Source organism: Saccopteryx bilineata, chromosome 2, assembly GCF_036850765.1.
Source record: "Saccopteryx bilineata isolate mSacBil1 chromosome 2, mSacBil1_pri_phased_curated, whole genome shotgun sequence".
Classification (NCBI taxonomy): domain Eukaryota; kingdom Metazoa; phylum Chordata; class Mammalia; order Chiroptera; family Emballonuridae; genus Saccopteryx; species Saccopteryx bilineata.
The window spans coordinates 38,598,189-38,623,232 of NC_089491.1; the positions used below are offsets into that span (position 1 = coordinate 38,598,189).

The following is a 25,044-nucleotide window of genomic DNA, read 5'->3' on the forward strand; positions in this document are numbered from 1 at the left end:
GGCATTCTTTCAAATGTGAAATCCTGTAAGATTGTTCTCCCCCCTCCTGATTAACATTGGTATGATACTGTTGCCCAGCCCCATGTCTGGTGTAGTACTGGATAGGACTGTGGTAGATGGGGGATAGCCTCATAGAGTTCCAGATATGGACAATGTGGCATCCTCTACCTGTATTTGATGTGGATGGTAAGACTAGGCTTGCAGAGACTCCCATTACCTGACCCAGGACTGGATTGGGATGCCCTCCAAAAATACTAGGGTTGCAGAATGATAGAATCTCTTTCTGGAGGTTGATGTTCTTTTGTTGTATCAGAAAATCCCAAACATTCGAGCTCTGATTGAGGATCACTTACAATTGTGTTATCTTTACTTTATGTAATTTGCATTATAAAAAATAGCTTTTCCTAATATAAAATTGTAGCATTGGATGTGGTTTTTTTCTAAAACATCCTTATTCTTTTTCAGATGATTGCTTGCATAGTTTCGTCTAGGTACAGAGTATCCTCTTTTTCAACAGCTACTACCATCATAATCCATTTAGTATTTCTCGGGTCAGTACTAAAGAAAAGTATATGGTGCAGAGAAAATTATTTAGAGTCAAATTTGTGTTGGTTGTCCTCAGAAAATTATTCAGTCAAATTTGTGTTGCTTATCCTATACCAGGCTCTTTATCTGGTCTCAATAGGTTATCTTCAGAGACACAAGATAATGATGTTGGCTGCTCTGATTAAACTGGGGTACCTTGAACTCAGGTGCTATGAAATAGTATTTTTGCACTTTGGGGAATTGAATGGTCTGCCCCTTTTCTATGACACTATTTTAGCCTTCAGTGTTCCCACTCTGAACATTGTTATTCTGTCTCATCCCTGTGGGTTGGCTAACCTCAGGGCTAAAGACAAGATCTTTTAGGGAAAAACATTTAATACTTCTGCATCAAGCTATGGGGAGTGTAACAGAAGGCAAGTTGTATTCTCACACAAAATATGTAGAGATGCTAGTTGATAAGTGATGGAAATTTGTGTTGGAACAATTGCTTTTTTATCTTTTGTCACACAATGTGTGTATTGGGAAAATAGTTGGAGCTCTATAGACTTCAGGAAAAACCACACCAGAGGCCTGGTTCTAGTGCTGGTGCTTGAGCTTATAGCTGTGTAGCTTTCTGATAAAATGGTTAACTGACAGTGTTTTGTAAACTATAGGAAGCAGTGAGGGATTGTTTGTCAGCTTTCATCTGCAGAGGCCTGCATACTTAAGAGGTAAGTTGTATCAGCAGTCAGTCTTTTCCCCCATAGTGTTCTCAGAAAGAAATTGGAATGCGGTCTTCCTTTTTTTTTTTTTTTTTTCATTTTTCTGAAGCTGGAAACAGGGAGAGACAGCCAGACAGACTCCTGTATGCGCCCGACCAGGATCCACCCGGCACGCCCACCAGGGGCGACGCTCTGCCCACCAGGGGGCGATGCTCTGCCCATCCTGGGCGTCGCCATGTTGCGACCAGAGCCACTCTAGCGCCTGGGGCAGAGGCCACAGAGCCATCCCCAGCGCCCAGGCCATCTTTGCTCCAATGGAGCCTTTGGCTGCGGGAGGGGAAGAGAGAGACAGAGAGGGAAAGCGCAGCGGAGGGGTGGAGAAGCAAATGGGCGCTTCTCCTGTGTGCCCTGGCCGGGAATCGAACCCGGGTCCTCCTCACGCTAGACCGACGCTCTACCGCTGAGCCAACCGGCCAGGGCTTTTTTTTTTTTTTTTTGGTGACCGGGAACCCATAGGTACAGACAGGCAGGAAGGGAGATGAGAAGCATCAATTCTTCATTGCAGCATCTTAATTGTTCATCGATTGCTTTCTCATATGTGCCTTGATGGGGGGCTACAGCAGAATGAGTGACCCCTTACTCAAGCCAGCGACCTTGGGCTCAAGCTGGTGACCCTTGCTCAAGTCAGATGAGCCCACACTCAAGCTGGTGATCTCAGGGTTTTGAACCTGGGTCCTCTGCATCCCAGTCCAACACTCTATCCACTGCACCACCACCTGGTAAGGCTGGACCGGGTTAACTGCAGCTAATCATAGGGTCTGTGCTGTGATTAAAAGATGGATTTTTTGCCTGACCAGGCAGTGGCACAGTGGATAGAGCATTGGACTGGGATGCGGAGGACCCAGGTTCAAGACCCCGAGGTCGCCAGCTTGAGCACGGGCTCATCTGGTTCTAGCAAAGCTCACCAGCTGGGACCCAAGGTCGCTGGATTGAGCAAGGGGTTACTCGGTCTGCTGAAGGCCCACGGTCAAGGCACATACCAGAAAGCAATCAATAAACAACTAAGGTGTTGCAACGAAAAACTGATGATTGATGCTTCCCATCTCTCTTCGTTTCTGTCTGTCCCTATCCCTCTCTCTGACTCTGTCTCTAAAAAAAAAAAAAAAGATGGACTTTTAACTGAATATGGCATAAAATAGATCATAGAGGACTAATAGTATGCCACAGGTGGAACTAGAAGTCTTAACATCTTGAGATACATTTGGATCCAAGATATTGATCCTACAGATTGCCTAGAGAGTCTAGTAGTCACACAGTGCCCATGAGGAACATTGTTCCACCAGTCATAAATTTGGCCTGCCAATCATTACTTTGAGTGAACTGTGGCAAACATTAAATGGCTTGTTACTCTTGCCAGCTCTACAACCTACTGAGTCCTTACAAAGACTTGGACTTTTCTAAAGCTATCCAGAGATGCATAGATTTATTAAACGACCTGGTGTCAAGCAGAAATTCATGCATTGTCTTGGAGACTAGGGTGTGCTGATGTGTAGGGGGAGAAAGGTAGGGAGAAGGAGAGTACCTTCAGTTCCACCTTTAGTCAGCAGGTGGTGAGTTTTGGACTCAGACCCTCAGGTTTGGGCTATAAATAACAAATAGAATCTGATATTAGTGAGAGATGGCAGAAGTACATGTATTTTCTTACTGTTTTGGTTTTTTTTTTAAGGGGGAATATTTTTAAATGGAAAGAGCACTGAGTTGGGAATGTGGACTTGACCTCATAGAATCTTACTTTTTTTTTTTTTTTTTGTATTTTTCTGAAGCTGGAAACGGGAAGAGACAGTCAGACAGACTCCCGCATGCGCCCGACCAGGATCCACCCGGCACGCCCACCAGGGGCAACGCTCTGCCCACCAGGGGGCGATGCTCTGCCCCTCCAGGGCGTCGCTCTGCCGTGGCCAGAGCCACTCCAGCGCCTGGGGCAGAGGCCAAGGAGCCATCCCCAGCGCCCGGGCCATCTTTGCTCCAATGGAGCCTTGGCTGCGGGAGGGGAAGAGAGAGACAGAGAGGAAGGGGGGGTGGAGAAGCAAATGGGCGCTTCTCCTATGTGCCCTGGCCGGGAATCGAACCCGGGTCCTCCGCATGCCAGGCCGACGCTTAACCGCTGAGCCAACCGGCCAGGGCGAATCTTACTTTCTTTGAAGGGCTTAATTGTCACATGTTCAGGAAATGTGCTATCAACAAGGAACAAATTGTTAGGAGCCTGCAAGAAGGGGTAAACCACACAGAAAGAATTAGAAGGCTCTGGAAGTAGTTAAAGCTGGACATTGAAGGTGGGAGACCTGACATGGAGAAGTGTAGGAGAGCAATTAGCAGAAAGCTCAGAGGTAAGAAAATATTTACCTAACTACCAAGTTGTATAGCATAGGCAATTCACTTAAAATTTTTATTTCTTATTTTTAGAAGATTATTGATTTTAGAGAGAAAGAAAGTCAGTGGGGAGGAGCTGGAAGCATCAACTCATAGTAGTTGCTTCTTGCATGTGCCTTCACCTGGCAAGCCCAGGGTTTCAAACCCGCAACCTCAGCATTTTTCTTTTTCAAGTGAGAGGAGACAGACTCCTGCATGCATTCTGACTGGGAATTGAACCCAGGTTGTCCACATACTGAGCCGTTACTTAACACTGAGCCAACTGGCCAGGGCCAAAAATAACCTTTTATTTTTATGGACGCAGTAATGTACATTATAGAAATTTAGAAAAATATAAACAAAAATTTAAAAATATTACCAATAACCAGGGATTGCCATCTTAACTTTGTTCATGTTTCTGAGTCTTTCTGTGTGTACATGTATTTTAAATCAAAATGAGATCATCCTGCTTTATAACTTAAAAAAAAATCATTTTAGAGAGGGGGGAGAGAGAGACAGAAGTGGGGGAGGAGCAGGAAGCATCAACTCCCATATGTGCCTTGACCAGTCAAGCCAGGGATTTCAAACCAGCAATCTCAGCATTCCAGATCAATACTTTATCCACTGTGCCATCACAGGTCAGGTGTAACTTTTTTAAGTGAGAGGAGGGGAGATAATGAGACATTCCCATGTGCCCCAACTGGGATCCACCTGGCAACCCCGTCTGGGGCTGATGCTTAAATCAACCAAGCTATTTTTAGTGCCTGAGGCTGCTGCATGCTCTCCAAACTATCCTCAGTGCCGAGGGCTGACACTTGAACCAATCTAACCACTGGCTGCGGGAGGGGTTAAGGAAGGGAGAGAGAGACGGTTGCTTCTCTTGTGTACCTTGACTGGGAATTGAACCCAGAATGTCCATATGCTGGGTTGATGCTCTATCCACTGAGCAAACCAGTCATGGGTGCTTTATAACTTTTTAACATTAATATCCACCTTTGCCTTTCTTTAAGTTTTTATTTAAACCTCGTGTCATAGTCACAGTTTCCCAAGTGTCCCAAATAAGTCATTCACAACACAACTATTTTGACCAAGCCAATTTCCAGTCTAGGACCACAGGTTGCATCTGTTATGTTTCTTTACTCAAACTTTTTTCCTTAGTATTTTTCTCTCTATGTGTTTATGTAATTTAAAAAACTTTATTGTACTCAAACTTTTATGACATTTGTTTAAGAGTTTGGGTCAGTTGACCTCCAGAGAATTATTGCTATTTGGAGGATGGATTAGAAGGAATGAGCTGCTTAATTTGGTGAGAAATGATTACTGAACTGACAGTGATGAAGGTGGAGGTAAAAAATGGGTTTGAAATACACACTATAGGTATAACTAGTAGCATTTGATGATGAATTAGGGTGGGGAGTGAGAGGAAGGGAGGAGTTGGGGATGACAGGCTTCTGACTTTGGTACTGGGGTAGATGTGGTACCCTTCAATAGGAATTGGCACATTGGAGGTAAAGGTTACAGGTAAAATGAGTAAGTTTTAGACAAGTTGAACGTGAAATGATGTCTAATAGGCTGTTGGATATGTGGAGCTAAAGCCTAAAGTTGCTTAAAAGCTTACCCATGTTTTGAAATATGGCACTTAATGGAATGGGTTTAAGACATTCTATACTTTAATGGTACTGGTAAAACGACATCTTTTGGGGGGGAGGGGAGTTAGATTTTCACACACTATACTCAAAAATTGTGTTAATCTAAACATGAATGTATAAAACTATAAAAGTGCCGCTTTACATTACAACCATTATGGAAGAAAGTATGGTGGTTCCTCAAAAAATTAAAAATAGAACTACCATATGACCTAGCAATCCCTCTACTGGGTATATACCCCCAAAACTCAAAATCATTGGTATGTAAAGACACATGCAGCCCCATGTTCATTGCAGCATTGTTCACAGGGGCCAAGACATGGAAACAACCAAAAAGCCCTTCAATAGAAGACTGGATAAAGAAGATGTGTGTGTGTATATATATATATATATATACACACACACATACATATACACACACATATATACTATGGAATACTACTCAGCCATAAGAAATGATGACATCGGGTCATTTACAACAACATGGATGGACCTTGATAACATTATACTGAGTGAAATAAATCAGAAAAAACTAAGAACTGTATGATTTCATATATAGATGGGACACAAAATTGAGACTCATGGACATGGACAAGAGTGAGGTGGTTACCAGGGAGAGGGGAAGGGAGGAGAAAGAGGGGGTGGGGGAGGGGAGGAGCACAAAGAAAACCAAATAGAAGGTGATGGAAGACAATTTGACTTTGGGCGATGGGTATACAACATAATCAAATGCCAAAATAACCTGGAGATGTTTTCTCTGAATCTATGTACTCTAATTGATCAATGTCACCCCGTTAAAATTAAATGTCTAAATAATAATAAAAAAAAACTACAAAAGTGCCAGAATAAAATACTTTACAAGCTATGAAGGAAAATGTTGGTAGATTTGGTTACATAAAAGTGTTAAACTTTGGGCCTGACCAGGTGGTGGCACAGTGGATAGAGCGTCAGACTGGGATGCGGAAGACCCAGGTTCGAGACCCTGAAGTTGCCAGCTTGATTGCGGGCTCATCTGGTTTGAGCAAAAGCTCACCAGCTTGGACCAGAGATCTCTGGCTTGAGCAAGGGGTTAATTGGTCTGCCGAAGGCCCACTGTCAAGGCACATATGAGAAAGCAATCAATGAACAACTAAGGTTGCAATGCACAACAAAAAACTAATGATTGATGCTTCTCATCTCTCCGTCCCTGTCTATCCCTCTCTCTGACTCTGTAAAAAAAAAAAAAAAAAAAGTTAAACTTTGGTACAGTAAAAATTACCTTAAACAAAATTAGAAAATAAGCCATAGATTGGGAGAAAATACCTGTAACATACATAGCATGTTAATACCTATGTTAGGCAGAGTAATGGCTCCCCCAATATGTCCATGTCCTAATCCCTGGAACCTGTAAATGTTATTTTACATGGAAAAGGGAATTAAGGCTATAAGTGGAATTAAAGTTGTTAACCAATGGACTTTAAGATAGGAATAGTATCTTGGATTATTCAGGTGAGCCCAATGTATTTACAAGTGTCCTTAAAAGTGGAAAAGACAGCCTGACTGGGTGGTGGTGCAGTGGATAGAGCGCCAGACTGGGATGCAGAGGACCCAGGTTCGAGACCCCCAAGGTCGCCAGCTTGAGCGTGGGCTCATCTGGTTTCAGCACAGCTTCACCAGTTTGGACCCAAGGTCACTGGCTTGAGCAAGGGGTTACTTGGTCTGCTGAAGGCCCACGGTCAAGGCACATATGAGAAAGCAATCAATGAGGAAGACAAGATGGCGCTGGAGTAGGCGGACGTACCAACATCTACCTCCCAGAACCAAAGTGGAATACAAACTAATTTTAAGAACTATCATCTGGAAAAACCAACTTTGGACTAAACTAAGAGGACTCTTCAACCAAGGAACACTGAAGAAGCCACACCGAGACTGGTAGGAAAAGCGGAAACACGGAGAGGGCTGCCCAGCTCCCCGGAGTGAACGGCAACAGGGAGAGACTCGCGTGGCGGGAACTTAGTGTATCCCAAGGTTCTCTTTACCATGCCACAGTCGCAGAGCTCCAGGGAAAAGCTACCTAGTCTCATCTCTCCAGGCAGAGGAGAACAGAAGCTCCATATCCACGCATGCTGCAAATGGCTTCTCCAGTCTACCTGAATCATTACCAGCTAGAAGCAGCGGTCACTGGGACTTGGACATGAGCTGCAAAGTATAGAATGGTGACAATTCCAGTGCCATGCGGACTTTTCCTGGATGTGGACTTTTCCTGGACTCCTGCTCCCTGTGACAGATCCTAACAGACTGAACTGTGGTTGGGTTGCATTTTTCAGGGATTTGGCATGGTGATGGGGCCAACTTGGACTTGGTGAACATGTTAAGGACACTACTCTTTTATGGATTCTTGCTGTATTGGCCAAGAGTTTGCTTAAAGGCTTTTAATCACTGTAAAAAAAAAAAAAAAAGAAGGCTGGATAAAGAAGATGGGGCACATATACACCATGGTATACTATTCAGCTAGAAGAAATGATGACATCGGATCACTTACAGCAGATTGGTGGAATCTTGATAACATTATGCGGAGTGAAATAAGCGAATCAGAAAAAAACAAGAACTGCAGGATTCCATACATTGGTGGGACATAAAAGTGAGACTAAGAGACATGGACAGGAATGTGGTGGTTACGGGGGGTGGGAGGAGGGAAGGAGGGAGGGGGGGAGGGGGAGGGGTACAAAGAAAACAGGATAGAGGGTGACGGAGGATGATCTCTCTTTGGGTGATGGGTATGCAACAGAACTAAATGACAAAATAACCTGGAAATGTTTTCTTTGAATATATATACCCTGATTTATTGATGTCACCCCATTTAAATAAAAATTTATTTATTGAAAAAAAAAAGAAAGCAATCAATGAACAACTAAGGTGCTGCAACAGAAACTGATGATTGATGCTTCTCATCTCTCTCCGTTCCTGTCTGTCTGTCCCTATCTATCCCTCTTTCTGACTCTCTGTCACTGTAGAAGAAAAAAAAAAAAGTGGAAGAGGGAAGCAGTAGAAAGTACAGTGTGTTTGTAAAGTCATGGTGCACTTTTGACCGGTCACAGGAAAGCAACAAAAGACGACAGAAATGTGAAATCTGCACCAAATAAAAGGAAAACTCTCCCAGTTTCATACCTATTCAGTGCAGTTTGATGTGGGCTCATGCATAGATTTTTTAGAGCTCCTTAGGTAGCTATCCCGTATAGCCTCTACAGACTCGTCACTGACTGATGGCCTACCAGAACTGGGTTTCTCCTCCAAACTGCTGGTTTCCTTCAACTGCTTATCCCATCGAGTAATGTTATTCCTGTGTGATGGCGCTTCGTTATAAACGTGCCGATATTCACGCTGCACTTTGGTCACGGATTTGGATTTAGCGAGCCACAGAACACACTGAACTTTCCTCTGTATCGTCCACATCTCGATTGGCATGGCCGTGGGCTGCTCTGCTGTATACACGGTGTTACGTGATCATCTGCGCATGCGCACATGCTGCCACATCATCCTACAGAAACTGGGAGGGTTTTCCTTTTATTTGGTGCAGATTTCACATTTCTATCGTCTTTTGTTGCTTTCCTGTGACTGGTCAAAAGTGCACCATGACTTTATGGACACACTGTAGAGTGATGTGATACGAGAACTTGCGTTTGCTAGCTTGAAGATAGAGAAAGAAGGCCAGTAGCCAAGGAGTGTGGGCAGCCCCTAGAACCCAGGAAAGACAAGGAATGAATCATACCCTGTGCCTACAGAGAGGAATGCAGCCCTGTCAACTTCTTTATTTTTCTGACAAATTTGTGTTGTTTTGTAGTAAAATTTGTTATGACAGCAATAGAAAACCAATATAACATCCAACAAACAGTGCAGTAGAAAAATGGGTAAAGGATATGAACATGCAATTCTAGAAGAAATCCAGATGACCATTAAACATGAAAAGGTTTTTGTACCTTTGGGAATGAATGGTTGTTGAGCTGACCCAAAGAGTGAAAAGATCAGAGGCTGAGAAGAAATGATTGGAAAGATATGTGGATAACTTGTGGGTCAAGTGGGTGAAGAAGGGAACAGGCTATAGCCAGGTATTCCTTGAGTCTGCTGAGATACAGACCAGTTGTGCTCATGTGAATAGATATATTTTTCTTCCGTTCACTTGCTGTGAAGTTTTTTTCAAGGGCAGCACTGGATGGTGCTCCCCTGCCCTTTCAGCCTCACCCTGTAGATTAGGGAAGTGTGGATCCCAGATTGATCATCTATGAAGGGCTTGAAAGGAAAGTTAAACTTGCAGAATCCTGAGCTCTCTGGGGAGCTAACTCTGAGGGAATACAGCTGCTGCAGAAGTTAATAGGGAACTGACATTCCCAGTACCCCAGACTCCAAAGAAGACATAAGCTAAGATCTGTCTAGTTCAGCTAGTTTATTAAAACTTCCTCTGCTTGTCTCCCTAGCCCTTAGGCACCAGTAATACCGGCTTTTTCTCATTCTGACTGGATTTGGTGGGCAGGGGTCCATGGGTACCGATAATCTTGGCTAACACCTTTTGGAGAACCCTGGTAAGGGGAGCCGGCGGTGTGGGGGAAGAGAGAGGCTTCTCCATGTGGGCCAAAGTGCAGTGTTTACAGTGCCGAGGAACCAGGGTATCACCAGCTCTCAGTCCTGCTCCTCGCTGATTTTGAGGACCTGTAGCCTTGAAGCGAAGCTGCTGGTGGAGAGCACTGTGTAGAGAGCTCTGGCTCCTGTGCTGAGACCTTTGGGAAAGGCTTACAGGAGCCTCCACTAACCTTCCAGCCTGCGCTGGGTGACTCTTTCCTGTAACTGTGAATGACCCCAAACTTGCATCCCCTCCTCTGTGGTCTCCTGCTTTGGGTTTCCTGGGGTTTTCTCTCTTTTTAGCTGACGGTAAAGTTGAAGCCTTGTCCAGTCTCTTACCTGAAGCTGGAATCTCAGGGTTTGAGGGCTCTTTCAAGTCTGGGAAGCTCTCATCAGCCTTCATGTGAATACATGATCTCTGAAGTGAAACCTGGGCCATCATCTTTGCCTTCATTCTTTCCTCTCTCTGAGAACTATGTTCTGCCCTACCAGACCCTTGTGGCTGTGGATAGGAAGAGGAGAGGGAGTGATAACAGTGGGAGACCTGGACAGGCTGAGTTTCTGTGCTGTCAACTTTGGGGGTATGACAGCTTGAAGAGTGGGGGCACAGATTCCAGGAATGAGACTGCTGTGAAGGGCAGAAAGAGAGTCTCCAAGTGCCTGGAGTTGTGGAGCTCAGGGCAGGGGAACTGCCAAATGGTTGACTTGGGCCAGGGTATCTGGAAGCAGGACTTGGCTGCAGTTTCTTCAGGTTGAGTTCTAATTCTCTACTCCAGTGCCAGGCCTGGATCCCAGAGTGGGTGGATACCTCTGGGACAGCTTCTCTCTGGGAGGGTGGGATCTCTGCCTTAGCTCCTGGGAACAGCTCTTCCCTAGGTAGGCCAGGCTGGTTGGACTCAGTCTTCAGAGCTTCAGCTAGTGGGGGAGCCCAGGGTATTGGCTGCAGGTGGTCCACTGCTAGAGGACTGGGGCCCTGGGGGATCTCTCTTTGTTGCACATTCTTCCACACAAACTCAAGGTCAATGTGTGGATCTGGTAGAGGAGTAGAGTGTGTGTTGGGAGTTGCGGCTGGGAGCTCAGTGGTCCAGCTGTTCTCTCTCAGCTCTACTGCTTCCCCCTCGGGCTTACAGTTGCTTTGGTCTCCAAAAGGCTCATTTAAGTGAGACTTTGACATGGAGTTTGGAGGCGGGCTGGGGCCCCAGAATGGGGACACAGGACTATAACAGATTTCTTTCTGCTTCATGTTTCCACCAACAGGGGCTGTAGACTCCGAGGGCCAGAGATTCTCTATCTGCCCTGTGGTCTCCCACAAAGCCTTGGACTTAGACGGGACTCCCCGGGGGGCCATTCCTAGAGACTCTAGCAGACAAGCTGAGGGAAGGCTGGGAGATGAAACTGAATCTGCAGAGACCCAAAGATTTTTCCTGTTTTGTGTGCCTTTCCGTAGAGTCTCAGATCCTGCTGGGACATTGGCAGGGCTGGTTCCATAGAACCCTGGGTTGAGGTCCAAGGCTGGGAGCTCAAAGGCCTGTAGGTTTCCTGAATTTTCTCTGCATCCCCAATGGGGCTCATATCCAGATGGATCTCTCAGGGGACTGCCTCTCTGGAGTTCTGGCAGGGGGTCTGAGGGAGGACAGGTAGCTGGCACTGAAGACCCAGAGGCCTGAGGCTTCTGTCTGTGCCCCGTGGTCCCCAAGAACTCCTTAGGTGTAGAAGGTCCTCCTTCAGAGTTGATTTTCTGGGGTTCTGACAGAGAATCTTGGGGTTGGTAAGGGGCTGGAATTGGGGGTTGAGAGGCTTGGGGACTCCTTTTATGTCCTGTGATTCTCCACTGAGTCTCACATCCGGGTGGAATTCCCAAAGGTCTAGTTCCTTGAGGCTTTGTTATAGGGGCTACAGATTGGCAAGGCGCCAGGATTGGAGGCTCAGAAATCTGAGGATTCTCTCTTTGGCTTGTGGTTTTCCAGCGGTCCTCAGATCTATACAGGCCTCCTATAGAGCTGATTCCCTGGAGTTCTGGTGGAGCGGCTGGGGTTAGGCTGGGAACTGGCATTGCTGGCTCAGAGGCTTTGGAGTCCTCATTTTGCACCATGGTCCTCCATGGGGACTCAAACCTAGTCAGGACTCCCGGAAGGTTAGAGTGATACAGCAGGGAGGCAGAGAGTGAGTCTGGAATGTGTTGTGGGAGGCCAGGATCCCATGGCATCCCCCACCAGACCTCGGGGAAAGGGGAAAACTTGGAGGGCTTGGTTCTTTGGAGTTCATGCTGTAGGTGCAGGGCTTGATCCTCAGCTATCCAAGGGGCCACTCTCTGCCACAGAAGCCACTGTGTATGTGCCTGAACATCAGAATAGACTCCTTTGTGGTCTGTGGGAAAGGATTTAAGAAGGAGGGGTAGTGATGGGACAGAAGGGGAAGATGGAGGGGGTAATTGCTGAGGATTGGGGGCTATCTCTGTCATACCTTTCATAGTATGGGCTTTACGGGTAGGAAACTGGGTTGGGGAGCAATTCTGAGGAGACAGCAGGTTGGACCTATGCAGGAAGGAAAGCTTGTTGAAGCATACAGAAGTACCAACAAATAACTTCAGGGAAGAGGGGCCACCGGAGTTCAGGATAATGGCATCCAAGGACTCACTATGCAGAGAAGGTAGTCCCCAGAAGAGCTGGCTTTTTCTCTGCTGTAGGTAACTCCCTGGTGCTGTCTTTTGCCTTGCAGGCAGGTTGGTCAGGATCTGAAAGGTAGGGAATGATCTGGAAGGGTTTAGGTTCTGCTTGAGCACTAGCTCTGGTGTCTCTGTGGCCTTGTTGAAGCTCTCAGAATCACAGGGTGGTTGGGATGGGGCTGTGGTGGTTTGCTCTCCAACAGAAGCTTCTTTGGGAAGAGAATGTGGCTTCAATGAATCCAAAGATATTGTCTCTTCATTCTCCTCTTCTTCCCCCTCCTCTTCCTCTTCCTCTTTCTCTGACTTCTGCCTCCACAGATGACCAAGGAATGCCACGCAGTACATAAGTGGTAGGCTCTGGGGAATGGAGAAAGATACTATCATAGCCCTTTCAGAGACACAAGGTATGTCATGAAGCTCTGTCTCTATTCTACATCCAGGGTAAACAGTTACTCTGCTGGCCCCATATCTGTGGTCAACAATCACTTACCCATCCAATGTTAATGGCCATTACCCAGCCCACATGTGGAGGTCAGCATTCCTTGCATAATTCTACATCTGGAGTAAGATATCATTCATCTGGCTTCAAATCAAATGTCAATGGTCAGCTACCCAGCCTCATATTTAAGGCTTATAGTCACTTGGGGTTGCATTCATGTCAATGATTCCTCACCAAAATTCACATGTTATGTCAACATTAGCCCTCTGCACATCTATGTCACTCACCTTGCCTTGCATTATGTCCCCAGAGTACCAGGGCTGGAGATGTCGCCAGCTCCCAAGCTGCCACCACCTCCGGACCTGCCAAACCATGAACAGGAGTAGTGTCACTATATTCCCTGTACTCTGGAGGCAGCTGCTGCCACAGTGTTTGCAGGCCAGGGCATGGGTCAGCTGGCCCCAGAGAAGCCCTGTGTCCTCCTTAGCCTCAAAAAGGCCGTCTAGCAGCCAGTCCATTTTCCTCAGCCTAGTGACAGTTGATCCTGATGTCATCATTGTATCACAGAACATAGAACTCCCATCCCCCACATGCCTAACAGCCTTCTCCCTGAATTTAGGGTCAAAAAGTTGTCTCCACAAGACAATTCATACTTCATACAGTGAAACCTGCATGATCCCCTTTTGTCTTGATTACCTAGGTCAGAATTACACTTCAGGCATTGTGGGGGTAAGGACATGGGTTCTAGCATCAAAACTGCTTCATTCAAATCCTAAATTTGCTACTTCCTACCTGTGAAATCTCAGTCAAGCTTAATCTTATAGTGCCTCATTTTTTTGTGGGCTGTGTGTGTGTGTGTGTGTGTGTGTGTATGCGTGAAAGAGACAGAGAGGGACAGATAGGCACAGACAGGAAGGGAGAGAGATGAGAAGCATCAATTCTTTTTTGAGGCACCTCAATTGTTCACTGATTGCTTTCTCATACGTGCCTTGACCAGGGGGTTAGAGAAGATCAAGTGATTCCTTGCTCAAGCCAGTGACCTTGAGCTCAAGCTGGTAAACCTTGCTCAAACCAGATGAGCCTGCGCTCAAGCCGGCGACCTTGGGGTTTTGAACCTGAGTCCTCTGCATCCCAGTCCGACACTCTATCCACTGCGCCATTGCCTGGTCAGGATAGTGTTTCCTTTATTCACCTGTAAAATGGAGATAAAATTATTACCACATAGAGTTTTTTGAGAATTAAATGAATACATTTATATACTTAGAATAGTGTATACGCTATATTAAACATTTAAAAAAAATTTTTTTTAAAAGATTTATTTATTGATTTTTAGAGAGAGGAGAGACAGAGATGGGGGTGAATGGGGGAGGGGAGTGAGAAGCATCAGCTCATAGTTGCTTCTCGTATGTGCCTTGACCCAGCAAGCCCAGGGTTTTGAACCAGAGACCTCAGCATTCCAGGTCGACATTTGATCCACTGTGCCACCACAGGTCACACAAAATATTTCTTGTATGGTTCCTGATTATAAACCTCAGTCCACCTTTAACAGATGGAGTCTGCTTCCTCTCTTTCTCTCTCTCCCTTTTTTAAATCTCATGTCAGCTGAGAACTGTCTTATTTGACTTTAGGTTGCCTGTGATATTTTTGGTAAACATTCATGTTAAGAATGACAAATAGCCTGACCTGTGGTGGTGCAGTGGATAAAGTGTCAACCTGGAAATGCTGAGGTCGCCGGTTCGAAACCCTGGGCTTGCCTGGTCAAGGCACATATGGGAGTTGATGCTTCCAGCTCCTCCCCACCTTCTCTCTCTGCCTCTCTCTCCTCTCTCTCTCTCCCTCTCTGTCTCTCTCTCTCCCTTTCTCTCTCCTCTCTAAAATGAATAATAAAAAAAAGAATGACAAATAAATGTGCTTTACCATTTTTCATCATTTGCCCCTTTTCCCCCTAAAACCTTCACTCTGTTTCATGTCAACTCTTCAATTTCTGCCTTCTCAGTACAAGTTAATGCCTCTCTTCTCATCTCACCCCAGGTTTGACACTCCAAGGTTGCTGGCTTGAACTCAGGCTCGCCAGCTTGAGTGTGGGGTTGTTAACTTGAGCATGGCGTCATCAATGTGTTCCTATGGTCGCTGTTGTCGCGAACCAGTGCGACTTGTAATTTTGCAGGTCTCCAGTGGTAACAGCGGAGGTTTTGAAAATAAACACAGAAAGAAAATAGATGGAATCAGGAGGCCTCACTGCCAAGCTGATGGCTTGCAAGAGCGAGTCTCCACTCCCAAAACATATTTTTTATAGAGCAGAGAAAAGCAAAGCCATTAGAAAAGCAAAGAGAGCTCAGATACAAACTCACATTTCTGAGGCAAACCAAGAATTCTCCCAAGTGCAGAAAACCCCCCACCATGCATAACCTCTTAACTTTACAAAACAAAGGGTAAAAACAAAACTGCCTCCAGTCTCATTGAGGGACATGGGGGATGGGAGGAGTAGAAACCGTCAGCATTATAGTTAACATGGGGGGGGGGAAGGGCATGTAAATTGCCTTTACCAACTTAATCAAGCAATCAGAAGTTGTGGGGAAGAGCTTAGCCATTTGGCTTAAGCCTTAAACTGTGAGGACTTTTGTCACTTTGCAGTCTCCCACAGCTGTCTTGAGCCCAAGGTTGTTGGCTTGTGCAGCTGGGCTCCCTAGTCAAGACACGTATGAGAAAGCAATCAATGAACAACTAAAGTGCTGCAACTATAGGTTGATGCTACTCATCTCTCTCTCTTCCTGTCTCTGTCTCTCAAATCAATAAATCAATACATCAATCAATAAATAAATAAAACAAAATAGATGTCCAGTATAGCCCTTTCTAACTTTCCCATTCTGTTCTTTTGGCCCAGAGCTATGTCAGTACTCTTTTACGATTTAAGGATATCTTGAAGTATGAATACAGGTCCTCTGAAGGTTGAGAAAGAGTCTGGAATGGGGCCCAGGGGAGAGGTCTTAGAGGGGGAATCTATGGGGAGACCCAAATATCTGTGTGGATAAACCATTCAGTGACCTAGACTTTCAATTCTTTTTTTTTTTTTTTTTTGATGACAGAGAGAGGGACAGATAGGGACAAACAGACAGGAAGGGAGAGAGATGAGAAGTATCAATTCTTCGTTGCAGCACCTTAGTTGTTCGTGCTTTCTCATATGTGCCTTGAATGGGGGGGGGAAGGCTACAGCAGACAGAGTGACCCCTTGCTCAAGCCAGTGACCTTGGGCTTCAAGCCAGCAACCTTTGGGCTCAAGCCAGCAACCCCGCACTCAAGCTAGTGAGCCCGTGCTCAAGGTGGCGACTCTGGGTTTCGTACCTGGGTCCTCTACATTCCAGTATGACTCTCTATCCACTGTGCCACCGCCTGGTCAGGCTAGACTCTCAATTCTTAGATCTTTTCATCTCAAAGTCCTTTACCTCTGCTCCAATCCAGTTATGCTCATAACTGTAACCTCATCATCAGGAACTGCTTTGCCTCTGAAATAATACAGTCTGATATCCCACCCTCTCACTTCAACTTTCAGATTTGTCCTAAAGATGACACTTCTTCAACCTTGTCAGGACATCCATTCCATTGATCCTTCCACTTTCTCCCTGTCCATGAGCAACCTGATGCCTTCATTCCCCCTCTCCACGGTAGACTTCATGGTCAACAACCCAAACGCTTCTCAATTCATTCTCCTTTCATCATATCCACCTGGCAAGATCCCTACTGTCTGTTTCAGCCAGACCTGCTCTGTAGGAAGTGGCTCAGTCTTCTGGAATAAAATCACACATATGAGTAAGTTGGTGAGACCATAAACTCATGGTCTATGACTAATGGTCAGCTCCACCATCACTTGAAAAGCATTTATTCATGAATTTCATTTACCAAGTGCTTTCTGTGTGCTAGGTACTGTTCTAAGTACTACTTGGAATACAGTGGTCCCTCGTCTATTGTGGAGATTAGGTTCCAGAACGCCCCTGCAATAGGTGAAAATCCCCAAAGTAGAGACTTTATATTTATTTTATTATTTATATATGTTTTAAGGCTTTATAAACCCTCTTCACACTCATAAACCTTTCCCACACTGTTACTAACCTTTTCCACACTTATTTGGCTTATTTTACCGCAAAGTAATTAAAATAATAAATATATAAAAATACCTATATACTGCAAAATCCTGCGATATAGCGAAAAATCCACAATACAAAATTAGATATATACAATTTTAAAATCTGCGATACAATGAGACCGCGAAAAGTGAACTGCGATATGGCAAGGGAGGACTGTACATTGGTGATCAAAACAGGCAAAGTTCACTGACTGTGGAGCTTACCTCATTACTTTAAAACTTTCCCTTTCTACTAAAAAAATCAAAGCTTCTTCCCTTTCCCTAACTTCTCTTCCCCCCCCCCCCCCCCAGCTGATGTGTCAGACTTCCACTTTTCAGAGGAATCAGAAGCCATCAGATGGGAACTTCCCATGGTCAAAAATCGCTGCATTCAACCTCCTTCCTTCCTGCTCCAGTGAAAGGTCTCTCCGGGAGGCCTTCCTTCTCCTTCACCCTCCCAAGCTAGGACGGCTGCCCTTATCCTCCCCTCCCCCACTAGCACTTTCCACACTAGATTATAGTTTGTGTCTCAATTATCTGAGGGCTGGGTGGGACCTTGTCGACCTAGTACACTGTTTTAACTCCAGCATCTGGTGTCTAGTATACTGTATCTGGTTACAGCTCAGTGATTTCTGAGTGGAGAATATGAAATGGGCGGGATTTCTGTTGCGGGGCTGGGTCTCAGGACTCTTCTTAGGCTTCCCAGTGGCCACCTCCGGAGGCATCGCCTCGGGACGCCGAGGTCAGCCTCCTTGGGACCAGAGGTGGGTAGTTAAGCTCCGCAGAGATTCAGGCGGGACTTTTCAGACGCCCCAGGACCGTTCTCGCCGCGGGACTTACCCACCTCGGATGGCCGGGCCTGTGGGTGGGGCGGCTGCGCCTGGGACCCGGAGCAGAGCCTCTCAGCGCCCGCGCGCGGCTGCGGTTCTCCCTTTCCCTGCGCTTTCTCTTCCCCTTTCCTTTCTTTCTTCCCTTCCTCCGCCCCCCTCTTGTCTCCCCTTTCCTCTACAAAGGGCCGCCGAGTTAAGGGCTTGGCCAGCGGTCCACCTCCACTTGCCACTTAGGTGCGGTCTTGTCCAGTGCCCCCTGATAGGCCCAGTGTCCTGAAAATGTCAGGACTGGCCAGAGGACAGTGAAACCTCGCGGAACCGCCCGTCTGGGAGGGATCAGTTTCTCAAACTCTCTCTGTGGGGCCAGCTTCCACAGGAGGGGTGAGGCCCACTGTGAGGCTGCGGAAGGCCAGTGGGGATGGTGAGTGGAGGCCGGCCCAGGCCCATTGGGGCAGTGTCCGTGGGCAGAGGCGGGCTGAGTCTTGAGGGGCAGAGGCAGACCTGGATCGCATCTGTGGAGGCTGACAGTGGTGAGGCACAGGCCGCAGCCTTCTAGAAGGGAGGAAAACCCAAGGCAGTTGTCTTCCAATCTTAGGTATTAGTGCTTTAGTGCATTTACTGAGGGACTACTATGTGTCAGATCCTGTGTTTGATAGAAACTCTAGCAAGGTCTCAGAGGTAGGAGAAAATATTGCTCTGTGTGTGTGTGTGTGTTTAACAGTTTTCCTATTATGAAAGTATTATATATTGAATTTATTTATTATTATTATTATTATTATTTTTTTTTTTTACAGGGAGAGAGAGAAAGAGAGAGGGATAGATAAGAACAGACAGACAGAAACGGAGAGAGATGAGAAGAATCAATCATTAGTTTTTCGTTGGACACCTTAGTTGTTCATTGATTGCTTTCTCACATGTGCCTTGACCGCGGGCCTTCAGCAGACCGAGTAACCCCTTGCTCTAGCCAGAGACCGTGGGTCTAAGCTGGTGAGCTTTTTGCTCAAGCCAGATGAGCCTGTCTGTGCTCAAGCTGGCAACTTCGGGTTCTCGAAACTGGGTCCTTCCGCATCCCAGGCCGATGCTCTATCCACTGCACCACGGCCTGGTCAGGCTATATATTGAATTTAGAAGATATGAAAAAATAGAAGGAAGACTCCCATAAACTTTCAATCTCAAAATAATTTTGATAGCATTTTGATACATTTCTTTTCAGACATTGCTATTCATATTTTTACATTGTTTAAATAAATGTAGGTTTTTGTAAGGTAGGAAAGCAGTTAGTATTTGAGCATAAACTTTTTCTATATATTGTAAACTCTTCCTAAACATCATTTTTAATGACTATATTATTTTCTGAAGTAGGATCTCTGAAGTAGTGAGTTAGTTGCTTATATGGTTAGTTATTTCAGCACTGCCTTTATGAACTTATCTCATGAATTCCAATTGTTTGCTAAACATCTCTAAGCTCCATTTCCCACAGGTACCCCAGGCCTAACATCTTCATAACTTGGGCCATTTTCTTATTTTGTTCCAATCTGCCCTTCCTGTTGTATTCTCCAAAACAATTAGTATCACCTAATCACCCAAGCAAGAAACATAGGAGCCATTCTACGCTGCTCTTTCTTCATCTTTCCCATAAGTAGTCAGTCACTAACTTTTGCTAATTTCTTCTGCTGTTTTTCAAATCTGTCTCTTTCCTCCATATATACTGCGACCCCTGGTTGTTCAGCCCCTCCTATTTCTCCCGTAAACTGTTCAGTAGCCTCGTAGCTGATCTCCATTCCTCCAGCTTTGTCTATCTTAAATCCTTTCCCAGCAATACTGTCAAAAAAATCTATCTAAAACAAAAATGACTATGATACTCCCCTTAAAATATTTTAGTGGGGCCATACTTCCTACGTGGTGTAGAAAACCCTCCACCTGCAGATCTATCTTCTTTAGATTCTCTTGCCATTACCTGCTTGTACGTATTTGTTATTCTAGTAACAGAGGAATGCTGTAGTTACCCCCTGAGTCCCTCACGCTGTTTATGCTTCCATATCTTTTTTTTTTTTTTTTGTATTTTTCTGAAGCTGGAAACGGGGAGAGACAGTCAGACAGACTCCCGCATGCGCCCGACCGGGATCCACCCGGCACGTCCACCAGGGGTGACGCTCTGCCCACCAGGGGGCGATGCTCTGCCCCTCTGGGGCGTCACTCTGCCACGACCAGAGCCACTCTAGAGCCTGAGGCAGAGGCCAAGGAGCCATCCCCAGCGCCCGGGCCATCTTTGCTCCAATGGAGCCTTGGCTGCAGGAGGGGAAGAGAGAGACAGAGAGGAAGGAGGGGGTGGGGAGAAGCAAATGGGCGCTTCTCCTGTGTGCCCTGGCTGGGAATCGAACCAGAGTTCCCCACATGCCAGGCCGACGCTCTACCGCTGAGCCAACCAGCCAGGGCCTGCTTCCATATCTTTGCTCATCGTGATTTTGATTTCTCCAGCTGGAATGCCTTCATCACTTTTCTACCTGGTTAATTCTTTTTTTATTCTATTTATTTTTTTTGACAGAGACAGAGAGTCAGAGAGAGGGACAGACAGACAGGAAAGGAGAGAGATGAGAAGCATCAATTCTTTGTTGCAGCATTTTAGTTCATTGATTGCTTTCTCATATGTGCCTTGACTGGGGGGCTACAGCAGACCAAGGGACCCCTTGCTCAAGCCAGTGACCTTGGCTTCAAGCCAGTGACCTAGGGCTTCAAGCCAGCCACCTTTGGGCTCGAGCCAGTGACCATAGGGTCATGTCTATGATCCCATGCTTAAGCCAGCTACCTTGTGCTCCAGCGGGTGACCTTGGGGCTTTGAACCTGGGTCTTCCGTGTCCCAGTTCGATGCTCTATCCACTGCACCACCACCTGGTCAGGCCCATCTGGTTAATTCTTAATTGCCCTCTGTCCAATTAGGGCATCATCTCCTCAGGGAACCTACCCTGAGGAGATCCAGGTTGAGCTAAATGTCCCTTCTTTCTGCTCTTTTCAGTTAAGACATCCTTTAAAACATTTTAAATCTATTTACTTTGTGTACTTTTTAAAAAAATATAAATTTTATTTTCATTTATTTATTTTTATTCAGTGAGAGGAGAGGAGGCAGAGATACCCCCGGATATACCCCGACCAGAATCCACCTGGCAAGCCCACTAGGGGATGATGCCGTGCCCATCTGGGGCCCTTGCTCTGTTGCAACTAGAGCCATTTTTTAGAGCCTGAGGCGGAGGTCATGGAGCCATCCTTAGCACCCAGGGACAACTCGCTGTAATGGAGCCATGGCTGTAGGAGCAGAGGAGGAGAGACAGAGAGAGACAGAGAGAGAGAGAGAGAGAGAGAGAGAGAGAGAGAGAGAGAAAAGCAAGAAGGGGAGGGGTGGAGAAGTAGATGGGCACTTCTCCTATGTACCCTGACCAGGAATTAAACTCAGGACATCCACGCACTGGTCCGACTCTCTACTACTGAGCCAACCGGCCAAGGCCAAACTCTGTGTACTATATCCTATCATTTTAATAACTGCTGTCTGAGTATGTCTTATTTTTCAGTTTGGAGTCTCTCTATACTCTTGTTTATAAAGGTCTGTTTCTTTGTATGCTTAATATATTTTATTAGGAGCTATATATTTGGTTAAAACTTTAACTTTGTGAACCCTGAAGGGCCTGGATTGAGATGATCTGTCTTGGTTTCTCCTGATGCCAGGGGACATTACCCACCTGAAACTGTTTCTACTTATTTCTTGGAGGGGATTTCTCAGACTTTGAGTATGGTTTAAATTCAAATCCTGGGACAGCATGAGACTAGGGCTATGATTATAAATTATGAGGGAACTACTGGGTATATACCCCAAAACCTCAGAAACATTGATACGTGAAGACACATGTAGCCCCATGTTCATTGCAGCACTGTTCACAGTGGCCAAGACATGGAAACAACCAAAAAGCCCTTCAATAGAAGACTAGATAAAGAAGATGTGGCACATATACACTATGGAATACTACTCAGCCATAAGAAATGATGACATCAGATCATTTACAGCAAAATGGTGGGATCTTGATAACATTATAAGGAGTGAAATAAGTAAATCAGAAAAAAACAAGAACTACATGATTCCATACATTGGTGGAACATAAAAATGAGACTAAGAGACATGGACAAGAGTGTGGTGGTTACCAAGGGTGGGGGGGGGGGAGGGAGGACATGGGAGGGAGGGAGGGAAAGAGTTAGGGGGAGGGGGAGGGGCACAGAGAACTAGATAGAGGGTGGCGGAGGACAATCTGACTTTGGGCGAAGGGTTTGCAACATAATTTGATGACAAAATAACCTAGACATGTTTTCTTTGAATATATGTACCCTGATTTATTAATGTCATCCCATTACCATTAATAAAAATTTATTAAAAAAAATAAAATAAATTATGAGGGAAAATTAGTAGTATTAATATTTAGTCTTTCCACTCAGTTTTGGTAATTTTATCTATTTCTCAAATCTGTCTCTCCTCCCCATTCTTAGCGTCACCAGAGACAGATTGGTTTTCTTGTTGATTCTTGTTGCCAGCATGCAGATTTTCTTGTTAACATCTTCAAGATATTGCCCTTTTGGGTGCCTAGCTTTATGTGAAGTTCTTAGATACAAGTCCCCTCCTTTGTCAAGTCTAAATACTATTTCTTGCTGGGGCTCATAGTCAGTAAAGCTTTAGGTTTCTGGGCTGGGCATATTTTTAGGACAGTTCTGGTGTCTGTGCTGGCTTTCCACCTAATTTTGGCTCTAAACTTTCTTTCTTCCTTTTTCCCTCCTTCCCTCCCTCCCTCCCTCTCTCTCCCTTTCTGATATTGAGAGCTTCTCTTACCTTCTTGTGAGATCAGCAATACATTTAAAAATGCATTTGAAAATACATTTAAAAATTCTAATTTATTCAGCATTTAGTTGGTTAGTGCAAGGGTATTTCATAATATCTAGCCTAGTTAAATTTTCAGAGATGGAAATCTTGTAGACTTCATTTTAAAAATTGGATTCTATTTTAGGCTTACTTGTAGATTTTTTTTTTTTTTTTTAATATTTTTTTTTTTTTTAATTTTTATTTATTATTTTTTTTACAGGGACAGAGAGAGAGTCAGAGAGAGGGATAGATAGGGACAGACAGGAACGGAGAGAGATGAGAAGCATCAATCATTAGTTTTTCGTTGTGGCACCTTAGTTGTTCATTGATTGCTTTCTCATATGTGCCTTGACCGTGGGCCTTCAGCAGATTGAGTAACCCCTTGCTCGAGCCACCGACCTTGGGTCCAAGCTGGTGAGCTTTTTTTTTTTGGCTCAAGCCAGATGAGCCCACGCTCAAGCCAGCAACCTCGGGGTCTCAAACCTGGGTCTTTCCGCATCCCAGTCCGACGCTCTATTCACTGCGCCACCACCTGGTCAGGCACTTGTAGATTTTTAAAATGAAATCTCTGTCCCAGACTTGTTTGCTTTTTTCTTAGTTATTATTATTATTATTATTATTATTATTGATTTTACAGAGGTGGGAGGACCAAGAAGTATTAACTCATAGTTGCTTCACTTTAGTTGATCATTGCTTGCTTGTCATATGTGCCCTGACCAGGCAAGCCCAGGGTTTCTAACTGGTGACCTCGGTGTTACAGTCTGACACTCTATCCACAGTGCCACCATGGGCCAGGCTTCTTCGACCACAAGGCCTGCTTAATAGAGGCAACCACTTTAAGTTCTTTAGTATTTTTTTTATTGTTGACCTCCTTATTATAAAAAATATACTTTTACCAATACTTCTTTTTTTTTTAAAGATTTTATTTATTCATTATAGAGAGGGGAGGGGGAGAGGAGCAGGAAGCATCAACTCCCATATGTGCCTTGATCAGGCAAGCCCAGGGTTTTTGAACCGGCAACCTCAGTGTTTCCAGGTTGACGCTTTATCCACTGCACCACCACAGGTCAGGCCTTAAATGATTTTATTTATTGATTTTTACAGAAAGAGGAGAGAGGAGAGAGGGAGTAAGAAGTATCAACTCATAGTTGCTTCACTTTTGTTGTTCACTGATTGCTTGTCATATGTGCCTTGACCGGGCAAGCCCAGTTTTGAACCAGTGCCCTCAGCATTCCAGGTTGATGCACTATCTACTGCACTACCACAAGCCAGGCTATATTTCTTGATATATTAATTTTAGACATTATATATTGATTTTTAACTATGAAAGAGGAAGATTAGGCTTTCACCACCATCCCCACTTTCCTTCCCCCAAACTCATAATTTTTGGTTAAATCATTGTTCAGCATTTAGACTATATGAATATTGTTTATGGTTTTGTGAAACATTATACTCTAATTATGTTTCCTTTTTTATACAACTTTTTTTTCTTTCACAGAGACAGAGAGAGGGACTGACAGACAGGAAGGGAGAGAGATGAGAAACATTAATTCTTCCTTGTGGCACCTTAGTTGTTCATTGATTACTTTTTCATATGTGCCTTGACTGGGAGGCAACAGCAGAGCAAGTGACCCCTTGCTCAAGCCAGCGACTTTGGGCTCAAGCCAGCGACCAGTGACCATGGAGTCATGCCTATGATCCCACCCTTAAGCCAGCACCCCCACTGAAGCCATTGAGCCTGCGCTCAAGCTAGTGACCTCAGGATTTCGAACCTGGGCCTTCAGCGTCCCAGTCTGATGCTACACACTGCACCACTGCCTGGTCAGGCATTATTTTTCCATATAAACTTGTAGTCATTTAAGCCTGTTTACCACATGGTCAAAAATCATCTAATAATCATTTACAATTCTTTGCCCTGCCCCACCCCCACTTTCTGAGTCTGCTGAGGTTTATGGGGTGAATTGGCTTACTTCTCCTGTCCTCTTCTGTAAGTGCTTAACTTGGTAGTTACGTCTGCTCTGTTAAATCAGTTACCATTTCTCCATTTGATTTCCGATACATCTTTTATGTATCCCCTTACATTCTTGTTATCTTCAATAGTTTATTTTATTTTTTCTTTGCTTTTAATGGAACTTTGGGTAAGAGAGGAGATAAGTCTGTTTTATCTACTATGTTTAAGTGGGAACCCAAACACTTAATTT

At 45.1% G+C, this 25,044-nt stretch overlaps 1 protein-coding gene across 1 annotated transcript; it reads right to left on the minus strand.

Moving 5' to 3' along the window:
• Nucleotides 1–9,749: 9,749 nt before the first annotated feature.
• On the minus strand, nt 9,750–13,517 carry SPATA31G1 (SPATA31 subfamily G member 1). Its single transcript, XM_066254343.1, has 3 exons — nt 13,287–13,517; nt 12,221–12,917; nt 9,750–11,773 (listed from the first exon to the last, which is right to left on the minus strand). The coding sequence occupies exons 1-3, from the start codon at nt 13,515–13,517 to the stop codon at nt 9,750–9,752; spliced, it is 2,952 nt and encodes a 983-aa protein (XP_066110440.1).
• Nucleotides 13,518–25,044: the final 11,527 nt, after the last annotated feature.